Source organism: Ips typographus, linkage group LG2 (assembly GCF_016097725.1).
Source record: "Ips typographus isolate SLU linkage group LG2, UJ_Ityp_2.0, whole genome shotgun sequence".
Lineage (NCBI taxonomy): Eukaryota > Metazoa > Arthropoda > Insecta > Coleoptera > Curculionidae > Ips > Ips typographus.
In genome coordinates, this window is record NC_138423.1 from 15,168,734 (window position 1) to 15,182,769 (window position 14,036).

At 38.4% G+C, this 14,036-nt stretch overlaps 3 protein-coding genes across 3 annotated transcripts; 1 reads left to right on the top strand and 2 right to left on the bottom strand.

The window, feature by feature from the left end:
• On the bottom strand, nt 1-1,053 carry LOC145724627 (uncharacterized). Its single transcript, XM_081972983.1, has 3 exons — nt 819-1,053; nt 462-616; nt 1-393 (listed from the first exon to the last, which is right to left on the bottom strand). Exons 1-3 carry the CDS (start codon nt 1,051-1,053, stop codon nt 1-3), a joined length of 783 nt encoding a protein of 260 aa, XP_081829109.1.
• Nucleotides 1,054-1,450: 397 nt separating this feature from the next.
• On the bottom strand, nt 1,451-6,657 carry LOC145724610 (dystrophin-like). The gene is made up of 9 exons (XM_081972961.1): nt 6,344-6,657; nt 6,160-6,296; nt 5,899-6,106; nt 5,601-5,844; nt 5,441-5,552; nt 5,116-5,380; nt 2,069-2,306; nt 1,845-2,016; nt 1,451-1,787 (listed from the first exon to the last, which is right to left on the bottom strand). Exons 1-9 carry the CDS (start codon nt 6,391-6,393, stop codon nt 1,534-1,536), a joined length of 1,680 nt encoding a protein of 559 aa, XP_081829087.1. The 5' UTR covers nt 6,394-6,657; the 3' UTR covers nt 1,451-1,533.
• A 1,128-nt stretch (nt 6,658-7,785) lies between these two features.
• Nucleotides 7,786-13,224, top strand: LOC145724628 (uncharacterized). The gene has a single exon (XM_081972984.1). It carries the CDS (start codon nt 7,786-7,788, stop codon nt 13,222-13,224), a length of 5,439 nt encoding a protein of 1,812 aa, XP_081829110.1.
• The last annotated feature ends 812 nt before the right edge of the window (nt 13,225-14,036 follow it).

The following is a 14,036-nucleotide window of genomic DNA, read 5'->3' on the forward strand; positions in this document are numbered from 1 at the left end:
TTAGCACAGGAAGCACACACTGGTTGAAATGTCCGACTTTAGAGTGTTGCTTAGCTTTCCAAAAGCTGCCCAACTTAAGCCGATTCTTCGCGCTATCTCCCGGGTTTGGTTGTCTCTGCCTATAAGAATTGCATGTCCCAGATGTTTATATGAGACTACTTGTTCAATATGACTTGAACCCAGGTAAATTCGTTCACTCACTTCCAAGTTGGTCATAAACTGGGTGTTACTAAAGTTGATTTTTAAACCTGCCGTTTCCCAAGCATTGTTCAATCGTCTGAGGATCTCCCTCGCCTCGTCAATTCTGTCTGTAACCAAGACAATATCGTCCGCAAATTTCAGGTGGTTGAGTCTCTCACCATTGGTGTTTAGTCCTATATCCTCAAAATCGATCTTTTTAAACATGTAGGTATTCCAATAGGGTCGTAAAAAGTTTAGGAGATATAACATCACCGTCTCACACCTCCTTCAATGGGAAAATCTTCAGTATAGTCTTGTAGTTTTATGCAAGCCTTGGCATTTTTATAGACGTTTTCAATGATATTAACGTATCTGTAGTCTATACGGCATTCTGCTAATGCGTACAGCATTTGTTGTTGATTTACCATATCAAATGCTTTTTCATAATCAACAAAGATGAGAACCAGGAGTTTGTTATATTCAATGCATTTCTCGATAAGAGCTTTATTAACTTGGAGATGGTCGTTAGTGCCAAATCCCGATCAGAAACCTGCTTGTTCGCGTGGCTGATAGAAGTCCAATTTATTTGTGATTTGCTTGGTAATTATTGGCATAATTTTTTAGGTTTGTTATATCACCTTTCTTGTGCATGATTGTTATTACTGCTCGATCCCACTGGGAAGGTGTTCTGCCACTGGTCAGGCTCGCATTATAGAGCTTGCAGAGCATTTGATGCAATAAAGTTCCGCATAGCTTTATAGCTTCTATTTCAATCTGATCGTCGCCAGTTGCTTTGTTGTTTTTCATTTCGCGCAGGGCTGTTCTCAGTTCGTCAAGTGTCACATCTCGGATTTCTTCAGATCCCTGATTCATTACCGTTGGTATATTGATGTTGCCAATGTTCACATTCGTGTTGCTGTAGAGTTCTTTCTTTTCACTGTAATTGAAAGGTATTTTAAACACAGAACTACTCTTTTTAAGACGACTCGCATTATTTATTTACGAAACTGATAAAAACGTCAAAATAACCTGACATTAATTGATCCGTCAAGCTGACAATAGCTGGTAATAGGATGTTATAAAACATACATTTTTTGTCAATCTTTGTCTAATGAAATGAGATAAAGGATGTGACGCAACAGTCGGAAGTCACTGAACAGAGAGTATCTTTAGTCAGTTCATTAATTTATCGTCCTAGTTTTATTTGTATAGGTGATGGAAATGTATTCCATATTTCTGTAAAGCAAATCCTTAATAATACCAAGCAAAACTTTATAAATAATTTATTACAAAAATATAAATTGATACAAAAATATTGCCCTATTCTATTGCACAAATGTACACACGAGAATCTCAACATTTACCCCTAAACGCCAATGCAGAATTGCACCTACTAGATTCTACATTATCTATAATGGAAGTGAGCATGCCTTCAACTTCAGTCACTGCATATTTTAAATTCGTATTGTCAAGGTTAGTCAACGAATCGTCCATTGTGAAGTTATTTGCCAAAATTTGCTGTAACTTAGCCAAAGCGTCGTCCAAGTCGTTATGCAAAATTTTCACTGGAGATTTCGGTACGTTTAATTTGTTGTTAGGGTGTCCCACTAGAATTGATTGATTGAGAGTTTGTTATGAATAATAAAAAACAATGTAGATCTCACTAATAGCTTCATGCTTTTCAATGGCCACGTCACACTCACTATCCTCCAAATCTGTCATGATGGTTAACGGACTTCCATTGCAATCTATACGCAAATTTGATGCAGTTTTTCCATTACTCTTTACAATTTCTGGTTCGGCCTTTTCCTGCCCCGATAACGTATTAATTTGATGCTGAAATAAATTGGCAATTAATTATCTGGTATTCATGACTTGAAAAACTTGCCTTTAAAGTTTTTAGTTTCTGGATGTTACCAGCCATAAATAATCGGTATTCCTCCAAGTATTTGCGCATCTCTTTGTCGCCGTGATTTCCGAAAATCAGTAACTGTTGCAATTCTCTGTTTTGAGATTCTAATTGTCTTATTACGTTCTGAAGTTGCACTTCGGGCGTCGATAGCGGCTCAATATCACTGATGGGTTCGGGTGGATGGAATGGTTTTATATTTTCGTTTGCAAGTTGTCTATAAATCATTGATCAAACTTGGAACAAGTACTTATGAAATTAAACCTACTAATTATGTTATATTAGTGACGAAACACAATTTGACTATTTGGGCAGTTACGGACCTGAAACTTTCACGCAGACTAGTAAATTGAACCTCAAAACCAGGGCCGTAATGGAAAATTTTTAGAAAAAATCCTGACTGAAATAAGCAAACGGAAAACTCACTCAAGTGTCATGAAACACAATTTGACCCAAACTTTCACTGAGGTTAGTAAATTGAACCTCAAATCTAGGATCATCCTGGAACATTTTTTGAAAAAGTCCTAGTATTCATTATACTGGAATAAGCAAACAGAAAATGGCAGAAAACTCACTCAAATGTCATGAAACACAATTTGGGTATTTGGGCAGTTACAAACCTGAAAGTTTTAGCTAGTAAATTGAACTCTGAAACCAAAGCTGTACTGGAATTTTTTTTATAAAAAATTGTGGTTTTTGTTTGCTTGGAATAACCAAACAGAAAATTATTTTTGCGGTATGTGAGTAGTAAGATACCACAGTTGTAGAACATCATAGTCAAGGGCTTTCAAATCAACAAAAAACAAACAAATCACATCAAAGTCAGTTAAAATTAGCTGAAGGTTCGACTGCATTATTAAAAACATATCACCGTACAATTCCTAAAAGATAAATTTAAAAAAATGTTTTTGTTTGCTCAATTATAAACTTTAAAGTTTAACTTAATAAGTCTAACAAAAAGAAGAAAATAAAGAGAAAATCGTGAGTTTTATTTCAGAATTAAGCAGATCTTAGTTTGAATTTTGAATGTAGTATTGATTTAAAAAGACAGTAAAACCACTAAATGATAAGTACAGACAACCGGCGCAATGTAATTAAAGTGGCACCCAAAAAGGAAGCCGTTTACGCTTCAAGGGCTTCCTAATGTATTTCGGCCGCTTCAATTGTAGGTAAACTCTAAGAGATGGCGCTAATACAGCTCGTCATAGTTGCCAACTTCTGCAGTATTTCCTATAATCCGCTTTCTTTTGCTATCCCATCTGAACTGCGTAAGAAAGCTTGATTTTTTCAAATAAATTTGAGTTAAATTATTCGTATTTTGGAAACTAAACAAGATTAGAATTTGTGGTTTGAGGTATCGATAATAAAGATTATATTTATTTTAAAAGTCACAGGACTCTTTTTTAACGTCAAAACAGAATCCTGAAGGTCACGTGACCGTTTTTTTAGTTTTAAACTGATACACTAAGGCTGGATTCGTTTTCAGGCTCCATGGAGCGAGCAGAGATTTTTTGACGTCACAATGACGTAATTTGACAACTGGTTATGGTTTTGCCAAATTACGACATTGTGACGTCAAAAAAGCTCTGCTCGCTCCATGGAGCTTGAAAACGAATGCAGCCTAAATCACGTATTTATTTGTAAGATTAAAATGTCATTTTTAACGTCACGTGACAGTTTTTATGTTTAGACTATTTTTTTCTCAAATCGTGTGACTTTTTTAACGTCAAAACAGATCCTTAAGGTCACGTGACTCTTTTAAGATTAAAAATGGAATTTATAATGTCACATGACAGTTTTAAATGTCATTTGAAGGATCACGTAATAGTTTTTCAGTTTAAACTGATATTTTTAAAGACACGTGACCCTCTTTACAGTGCAAATGGCCACGTGACAATTTTTAATTATTTTAACGTCAAAACGAAAACCTAAAGGTCACGTGACTGTTTTAGATGTCAAAGTATTATTTGAAGAGTCACCTGACTCCTTATAATATGCAAATGGTCACGTAACGATTTTCAAAAATAAAATATATTTTTAAAGGTCACGTGACTCTTTTTACATTTCATAAAGTCGCATAACGATTTTCAATAATCAAACATTTTTTTAAAAAGTCACGTGACCCTTTTTTTATGTCAAACTGAAATCCTGAAGGTCACATGACTGTAACTAGCGAAATAATGTTTAAAGAATCACGTGACCGTTTTTCAGTTTGAACTGAGATTTTTTAAATTACGTGACTCCTTTTAATGTGCAAATGGTCACGTGACGATTTTCAATACTCGCATTTAATTTTTAGTCCACCTGACTCTTTTTTAACTTCAAAACGGATTCTAAAGGTCACGTGACTCTTTTTACTCTCTTTATAATGCATTTTCAATTAAAAACGTGTTCACGTCAAACCGGAATCCTAAAGGTAACGTGACTGTTTTAGATGTTAAAAATATTATTTGAAGAGTCACGTGACTCTTATTTGCTTAATATCTAATGCTTCATAATCTTAATGCCAAAACGGAACCCTGAATATCACGTGACTGTAAATGACAAAATATTATTTGACGGGTCACGTGACTATTTTCAATAATTAAATGTAATTTTAAAGATTATGTGAAGGTTTTTCAGTTTGAAACTCTAAATCTCATGACTCATTTTAAGGTACAACTGGTCACGTGACTGTTTTAAGATTAAACATGGAATGCATAATGTATTAACTATAAAATAACCCTTGATGAATATTAAAAATAAACCAATACAAATAAGTAAACTAAAAATACAAGGAAGTGATACATAATAATTAAAGAAAACACACACAAAATCTGTTATTTTTTGCCTTGAAACAAAACAAAAAATGTGATTTGTCAACTAGACAATGCCACATTTAAACTGATGTTTTCCAACTCTCAAAAGATTAAAATTACGCGAATATGCGTTTAGTGGTGCCATCTCATGCTGCTTACTTAAATTAATTTTCAGTTCCATTACCACTGTTTGTCTATACTTATCATTTAGTCTATGTTAAAACTTACCTGATAGGTCTGACTACAGTATAAGATGCCCTGGTTGTCCGCAAGCATAAAATATCACAAAATTTACTTAAATATGAGGAACTGACATTAATATTAGTGGCACAGCCATACTCTCTTAAAGCATGAGTTAGTTTATGTGAATGACTGATTCGCCCAGTTAAAAAACATCTTTGACACTGATTGTACTTTGGACATTTAGTGCAACAGTATCTTAAGCCCAACAAGGGCCTTGTTTTACATGTAGCACACTTTACAGAGCTTATCACTAAAAAAAACAATAATTAAACACAGCTGCCTCTAGTAGATATAAATTGAATTAGTCAACCAGTTTCAGCAGCTTTTAACTTGGACACCAAAGGCAACCACATCAAAAATAGAACATCAGAGTTGAGCCACATGATAAAATTACTTTCTGTAATCCCCACTAGTCCAGGTGACTGCAATTAGACAATTAACAAAAGCAGTGACTGGAAATATGCACTTACATCACGAAAACACTTTTCAACAGCCCAATTCAGAGATTTTTGATCAAAGCAACTGTCTTCATGCAAATATTTCATCACTGTATGGATTCTATTTAACAAGCCTTGGAGTCTTACACGTGTGATGCAATAATTATGGTCAGCACACAAAGTAAACAAAAATTTGTGCAAATCAGTTGATGCAGAGCTACATAGAAGCCCTAGTGTCATTTTGCATGAAATCACTTGAATTTTGCCTTGGCGGCAACTAAAATTTTAATCATATCAACTAAAAATCCCTAGGCTTTAATAAGACTCAAACCTATCAAAAATATTATACAACAAATTAATTGCAATCTCCGTAGCATACTCAATATCAATATTTGTGTGATTGGTCTTATTAGCTGTAAAAAATATATCTGAAAGAACAGCTTCTAGGTCATATGTTTCTAATATTAAGGAATTTTCAGCATCAGCCAGCCTATGTCTCTCAAATACTTTAGTTATAATGGACAATGGGATTTCTTCCACTAAAATAAACAACTGGAAACTGAAAAGACAGTACAAGGGTCAATGTACTTACTGGACAGACACCTCTGTAAAACTCTAATTTTCAGAGCCAGTCTATAACTGGCATAAGCCACATAGTTACAATCATCTATGGCCTGTTTCACATCACAGAACTTGGGGTGGTCCCACTGTTCAATATTGGTTTCCGAGCTGTAAAATTGTTTGTAAACACTATTCTTGCTTGAACTTGAACTTACTTGATATAGCTGAAAAAACCGTTTTCGTTTTCCGTTTTCTTCCAAACCATTTTAGTTCAATATTTTGAGGAATGTTTGTGATTTGAAGTAGTTTTTCAAAAACACAGGCAGTAAAAGCAACAGGTTGTTGTTTACTCAAATAGTGGTTAACCTAATACTTGCAACATTTTCAAATTAGCACACGAAAATGCTTATTATTAAGATTTCTTCGAATTAGTTATTAAAATTGATAGTAAGAAAATTAGGAAACAAATATTTAACGACATTTCATGTCAATTCAAAAAAACAAAAACAATAGAAAATAACATTACAGAAATACGTCAACCAAAATGACAGTTGACACACAAATACATTAGAGGTTAGGGCCGTATTCGTTTTCACGGCCCCATGGTGTGAGCAGAGCGTTTTTGACGTCACAATGACGTAATTTGACAACTGGTCAAATTATGATTTTAGCTACCAGAGAGCGGACATTACCTATTAAAAACTGTAATTAAAAAAAAAATTTAGTTTTTTGCCACTTTTCTTTATATTACCTCACGTTTAAATTATGACAAATAATATGTTTTTGAGAAGAGAATTAAAGTTTTGAGATATAGTTTAGCTAGGCAGTCACGTGACGTGTCATAATTCTCAGAAACCCTGATTTTTGTGACTTTTGAACAGTTTGACAGTCATAGACAAAATTGCTCGTCAAACCCAAGGACGGTAAACAGTACAGGAGTGCTTAATCCCATAAGCGCAATCTTGCCGGTATCGGCTCGGGCCGGTGACGATTTTTACGTCACCATGGGTCTCTCGCGTTTGCGCGATTGTTTTGCGCGATGCGCGATTGCAGTCGATCATTCACGAATATGATCTCGTACATAGCATCTCGGGCGAATATTTAGCGTATTGTGCACCCGTGACGTCAGAATTCATTCGCCGCCGGGAAACAAAATCGGCCGATCGAGCAATCCTGTACTGTTTAATATCTGTCAGAAATGTTGGGTATAAGAGACGGTTGAATGGGGCGGAAAAGAAGAGAAGTAGAAGACAACCTAAAAAAGTGTGGTTAAGCAAGGTTGTTATTGTATGGATGTAGAAGGGAAAAAGATAGCGGGAAACTTTATTAGATTTTGCTAGTTTTGTCAGGAAATTAAAGTGTTTTGTACAGACCTTCCGTATTTTATTTAACGAACCGGTCGACGGCCCTTGAAACGGGTAGTTTCTTTGGTGCACGACACAACATTTGGCGACCGTGACAGGACTTATTGTGGAAAATAGTGGAACTCTTTTTCGGTCTGTAAATAAGCTGGAAAACCCCCGTGTTACTCTGGAAAGTGCGTGGAAAATCCGTACCATTGCAGTCGAGTTTTGTAAACTTTTACCGGGTTTCGAACTTTGTCGTTTTAACCTCGAAACTTTGAGTGATTTTGAATCGGGTTTGCAAATCGTTTATTATGGCTACGGGACTTGAAATTACAAAGAAAAGCCGTACCGTGTACCGGAGTGCGTTTACACGAGCCGCGAATGAACTAGAAGTGGGGTTACAGTCGGAAAATCCTGACAAAGACTTAATACAAGCTTCCCTCGAAATGTTACAGTCAAAATTCGAGTGTCTGAGCAAAATTGACTGTGAACTATATGATCTTTTGTTGGAAACGTCGACAGCCGCTGAACTGGAAGCTGATATAGAAAGCTGTGATGTTTATGCCAAGAAATTTACTATACTGAGGCTGAAATGTAACAAGGTTATTGAATCTAGTACCCTAACTGGAAGTAGTGATAACAGGGGGGCTGATGGAAGAAGCACTGTGAGTATTGAAGATAACCACACAGGTATGCGTAAATTTAGACTTCCTCGTATTGAGTTCAAACACTATGACGGTAGCATCAAAGACTGGTTGGCTTTTTGGGCTCAATTTAAAAAGGTTCACCAAGACGAGAGTATCGATAACCATGATAAAATTGAATATTTAATCCAGGCAACTTTAGCTGGAAGTCGAGCACGACAACTTGTTGAGAGCTATCCGGCCATGAGTGAGAACTATTATAAAATTATAGAAAGCATGCAAAGTAGATTTGGCAGGGAGGATCTCCAAATAGAGGTATATGTTAGGGAGTTATTAAAGTTGATTTTAACCAACACAACCTCTAAACAAAAGATGGAGATAAGCAGTCTATATGACCAAATTGAAACTCAGTTGCGAGCTTTAGAGACACTTGGGATAACAACTGATAAATGTTCCGCCATGTTGTATCCATTGATAGAGTCTTGTTTACCCCAGGATTTACTTAGGGTTTGGCAACGTTCAGCTATTTTTAATAGCCCTGTTAGTGGTGACGACCCAACCGACTTTTCGTTGGAAATTCGGCTAAAGCGACTTATGCTTTTCCTTAAGCAAGAAGTGGAAAATGAGCAGCGCATTAGTCTAGCAGCTGAAGGCTTTGGTTTAGGAAGTGGTATGAGGTCGTCTGGAGGAGACAATGCCGGTCAAAGACGGGGAAAAGACAGACTTCATAACGAACCAACTGCTTTGGGTCTTGTAAATGCAGAGGTTGGTCGCATTAATCGCTGTTTGTTTTGTTCAGGTACTCACTTGTCCGAAGCCTGTTTTAAAGCCCAAAAAATGAGTCTAGAACAACGGAAAGAAGTGGCCGCTAAGTATAAAGCCTGTTTTCGTTGTTTGAAAATTGGTCACCAGTCGAGACAATGTAGGGGCAGAATGAGATGTTTGTTATGTGGTCGTTCACACGTTTCTTTAATGTGCTCAGAGTTACTCGCCACTACTAAACAGGATGGTGGAAATGACAAGCAGTGCGAACCAACTACGACGGAGGAACCAAGTGGTAGTCATTTTCGTGAACATACGCTAGCTAATCACACGTCTACTCAAGTATTTTTGCAAACGCTGCGTGTGACAATAAAAGGAGATAGAGGGTCAAAAGTAGTTAGGGCTCTGGTGGATACTGGCTCACAACGGTCGTATATACTGAAAGATACTGCCACACAGCTTTACTGTCAACCCAAAAGAGTGGAAAAGGTTGTACATTGCCTTTTTGGGGGATCAGAGATGTGGGTGACACATGAGTGTTTTGATATTACTGTTTGTAGAGGTCTATTTTCCCATACTTTTGAAGCCCTGGATCAACTTACTATTTGTGGAACTGTACCACCGGTGTTTTACGGACCTTGGACCAATGAGTTAGACATTTTGGGCGTCCAAGTATCAGATAGTGGGCAGTCTGGTCCCATAGAATTGTTGTTAGGGGCTGATGTTATAGGCATGTTGTACACCGGACGACGAGAACAGTTACCCTGTGGATTGATCGCCATGGAGACTCAACTAGGCTGGACACTTATGGGAAAAGTTTCAAGCAAAAATGGCGCTCGTTCAACTACCGTCATGACGACGTTAAATTTGTTCGTGCAAAACGCGTCCCTTACTCAACTGTGGGAACTGGAAGCTCTTGGGATTAAGGAACCCTCGGATAAACGCAGCAAAGAAGAAGCTGCCATTGCTGCCAGGGAACTTTTTAATCAGACAATCCACATCGATTCAGAAGGGCGATATGAAGTCAAGTTACCATGGATAGAAGACCATGCTCCACTTTCCAGCAATTATAGCTTAACACAGAAGAGATTAGAGTCTGTTGTTCGAAGGTTGAAATCCACCGGTTTATGTGATCAATACGAACAGATTTTTGCCGAGTGGGAAGCAGAAGGAATTATCGAGAAAGTTAGTCCAGACAAAGTTAATCATCTTCTGGGACATTACCTGCCCCACAGGCCCGTCATCAAAGAGAGCAGTCTAACTACAAAAATAAGGCCGGTTTTTGACGCTTCGGCCCATGAGAAAGAGAAACCTGCTCTAAACCACTGCCTTGAAAAAGGACCCAATCTGATAGAACAAATCCCTTCCATGTTATTGAGATTCAGAGAAAAAAGGATTGGGGTAGTGGCGGACATTCGTAAGGCTTTCCTGCAAATAAGTGTACATACTGCAGATCGCGACTTCTTAAAATTTTTATGGCTAGACTCTCAAGGACGCGAAGTCGTATACAACCACCGAAGAGTAGTTTTTGGTTTGAATAGCAGTCCTTTCCTTCTTGGGGCCACTTTGGATCATCACCTGTCCCAATGTTTAAATTTATGCTGTTCCACTAAGTCGAGTAGTAATCTGCTGTATACCCGTGAGACGGTGGAAAAATTGAAACGAAGTTTTTATGTGGATAATTGTATGGTTAGCTTATCCACAGAAGCAGGAGTTGAAAAGTTCATCAGAGAATCAACAATCGTCATGAAACAAGGACTGTTTGATCTAAGAGGGTGGGAGCGCACTGGAGGAATGGATTTTGGTGATTTTGAAGAAACCTGCGCAGTGCTCGGACTGAATTGGCACCCCAAAGGAGATTATCTTACTTTGAATTATAGTTTCATGAAAGACGTTACTTTGGAGATGAACGCCCTTACTAAACGACAGATACTTGCTTTGACACAGAAAGTTTTTGACCCAATTGGTTTTGTCAGTCCCACTACGCTCATACCGAAGCTGATGCTTCAACAATTATGGAAGGACGACCTGACCTGGGATCAACCAGTGACTGAAGACTTAGCTCACAAGTTGATGAGTTGGATTAATGAGTTGCATTACCTGCAACAGATTAAAATACCTCGTTGGGTAATGGCTGGTACCAACGAAGCGGAGGAATTGAGTTTGCACACGTTTTGTGACGCCAGCCAATCAGCATATGCTTGTGTCGTCTTTCTACGAGCTGTCCGAGGCGGTAAAGTGTCGGTATTTCTGTTGGGTGCAAAAGCAAGGATATCGCCTCTGTGTAAAGCAGCTACAAAAATGACCATACCTCGACTGGAACTGTTGGCGGCCACCATAGGCGCTCGTCTTTACTCATCCTTGGTGGTAAATTTTGAACAAGAAGTTCCATGTTTTTTTTGGAGCGACTCTTCCACTGTGGTACATTGGATTCAACGAAAGGAAGAATGGGGAGTGTTTGTGTGGAACCGCGTAAACGAGATAAGAAAGCTGACATCGGCAGACGACTGGCGACATTTACCTGGAGTGTGTAATCCAGCTGACTTACCATCCCGTGGGTGCTCTCCGAAGCAGTTACTTGACTTAAAATGGTGGGAGGGACCCCGATGGCTTTACGACGACCCGGTTACTTGGCCAACTGCCGTTGAAGTTCCCAATGAGGAAGAGATTAATGGGGAAAAGAAAAAGAAACTTGTCACTACATTGAACCATTTGGAAAAAACCGATATTTGGCACTTTAATTACTTTCAGAAGTACACCAAAACCGTACGTATGTTTGGGTGGATCCAGAGATTTATTAACAATTGCAAGCGCCCAGATACAAAGAAGTATGGTGAACTTGATGCGGACGAGCATAACGCGGCAGAGGTACAAATCCTGAAACTAGTGCAAGCTGACTGTTTCACTGGATTGAATGACTCAAGACTAATTGGTTTTTCCCCCATGTGTGACGAAAAAGGATTAATTCGTCTCATGTCCAGAATATCTACAAGGTCAGATAACGATGACTTTCGTTTTCCCATAGTGTTGCCATCTAAACATCCTATAGTGAAGAGTATGATCATGGAAGTCCATATTAAGTCATGTCATGTCGGAACCCAGGGTCTACTTTCACTCCTTCGAGAGAGATTTTGGTTGCTTAACGGAAGGCGTACCATTAGATCCGTAATAAAGCACTGTGTGGTTTGTAACCGGTTTAACTCCAAGAACTTGTCAGCGAAAACGCCACCGCTACCTATGGATCGTGTACGAGATGCGGCAGTTTTTGAGGTGACCGGAGTAGATTTTGCGGGACCGTTGTATCTCAAAACTGGAGAGAAGGCTTGGATCTGTTTATTCACTTGCGCCGTGTATCGAGCCGTACATTTAGAACTTACGACTTCACTCTCCACTTCTAGTTTCCTCCAGGCACTTCGACGATTTGTAGCGCGTAGAGGAAGACCTAATACTGTTTACAGTGACAACGGTACGAATTTCCTAGGAGCAGCAAATGCTTTTGCGACATTAGATTGGGAGAGAATTACGCGAGAAACCGCTATCCAGCGTATTACCTGGAAGTTTAACCCCCCTACTGCAGCCTGGTGGGGCGGATTTTGGGAAAGGTTAATAGGTGTTCTAAAACAGATATTAAGGCGAGTGTTGGGACGAGCCAGCCTCAATTATGAAGAATTATCGACGCTATTGTGTGAGTGCGAGTCAGTAGTCAACTCCAGACCTCTCACCTACTTGTCAGAAGATCCCCAAGATCTGACTGCACTGACTCCCCTCATGTTTTTAAGAGAACAGATAGAAGACCGATTACCCGATTGTGACGTCATCGACAAAACTTCATTCAGCCGTAAGATACGGAAACTTCAGACTTTACGTGAAATGTTGCGAAAACGTTTTCGTTCAGAATACTTGGGACAGTTGAAGTTATTTTGCGATGGAAAAGTGACCCGCCCAGTTGACATTGGTGAGTTGGTACTCATCGGCAGCGACAATACGAAGCGTTTGGAATGGCCTATCGGACGTGTTGTAGACGTACTTCCAGGAAAAGATGGGCAGATTCGTTTAGTCAAGGTGGAGACTATCAAAGGGTGCTTACTTCGTCCGCTACAACGACTATTTCCATTGGAGTGTGGACGTGATCCTGAAAGACTCTCAGAGTTGGGCGATTTTAAGCTTCGTGTTCGAACTGAGACTGAAGGGGATTCGCCTGTGACTTCGACAGAATGCGAAAACCCACAGATACCGCTTTCTCAGGAGAGTTGTGAACCTGAGATGGAAGATGTTGGCATTGAAGTCGAGAAAACAACTAGGTGTGGACGCATTAGTAAGATTCCAAGTCGTTATTTAGACTAGTGTTTGTTCTATAGGAAATTTGATGTAGTTACCATCTTTGGTTTGTTTAGCTTTACGAGCTTAATTTTAGTTTTAAGAAACATTTTTTTTGTCAGCAATGTTTCTTAGGTGGGAGAATGTCAGAAATGTTGGGTATAAGAGACGGTTGAATGGGGCGGAAAAGAAGAGAAGTAGAAGACAACCTAAAAAAGTGTGGTTAAGCAAGGTTGTTATTGTATGGATGTAGAAGGGAAAAAGATAGCGGGAAACTTTATTAGATTTTGCTAGTTTTGTCAGGAAATTAAAGTGTTTTGTACAGACCTTCCGTATTTTATTTAACGAACCGGTCGACGGCCCTTGAAACGGGTAGTTTCTTTGGTGCACGCAACAATATCCTTGCGTCAAACCTACTTGCAGTAAGAAAATTACGGTTTTCACACGTTTGGAATTTTTATTAAATTTTCCTCCCAATATCATGAAAAAACACTACAAAATTTGGTACAGTCAGGGAGAAAAGCGGTGTCAAAATTTCACCTGCCAGAAACACAGATTTGTAATTTACCAAATTGTCCTGGTAAAGGAAATAAATTACTTAATGGTAATTTACTCATCACTACATAATTCTAAGTAGATTTGGCAGTATAACAAAGTCGATGGAGGCAGTTAATCTAAAATATTTTCAAAATAACGACAGTTTCGGTTATACCGGAAGTAGATACCAACTCGCTTATTTTAAATTAATCACCCTGTAGATTGTATTTTTTTCGATTCTACAACAAATTCTAGACATATTCCATGTATTTTGACTTGACGGATTTGGTGGCTATAGCCAA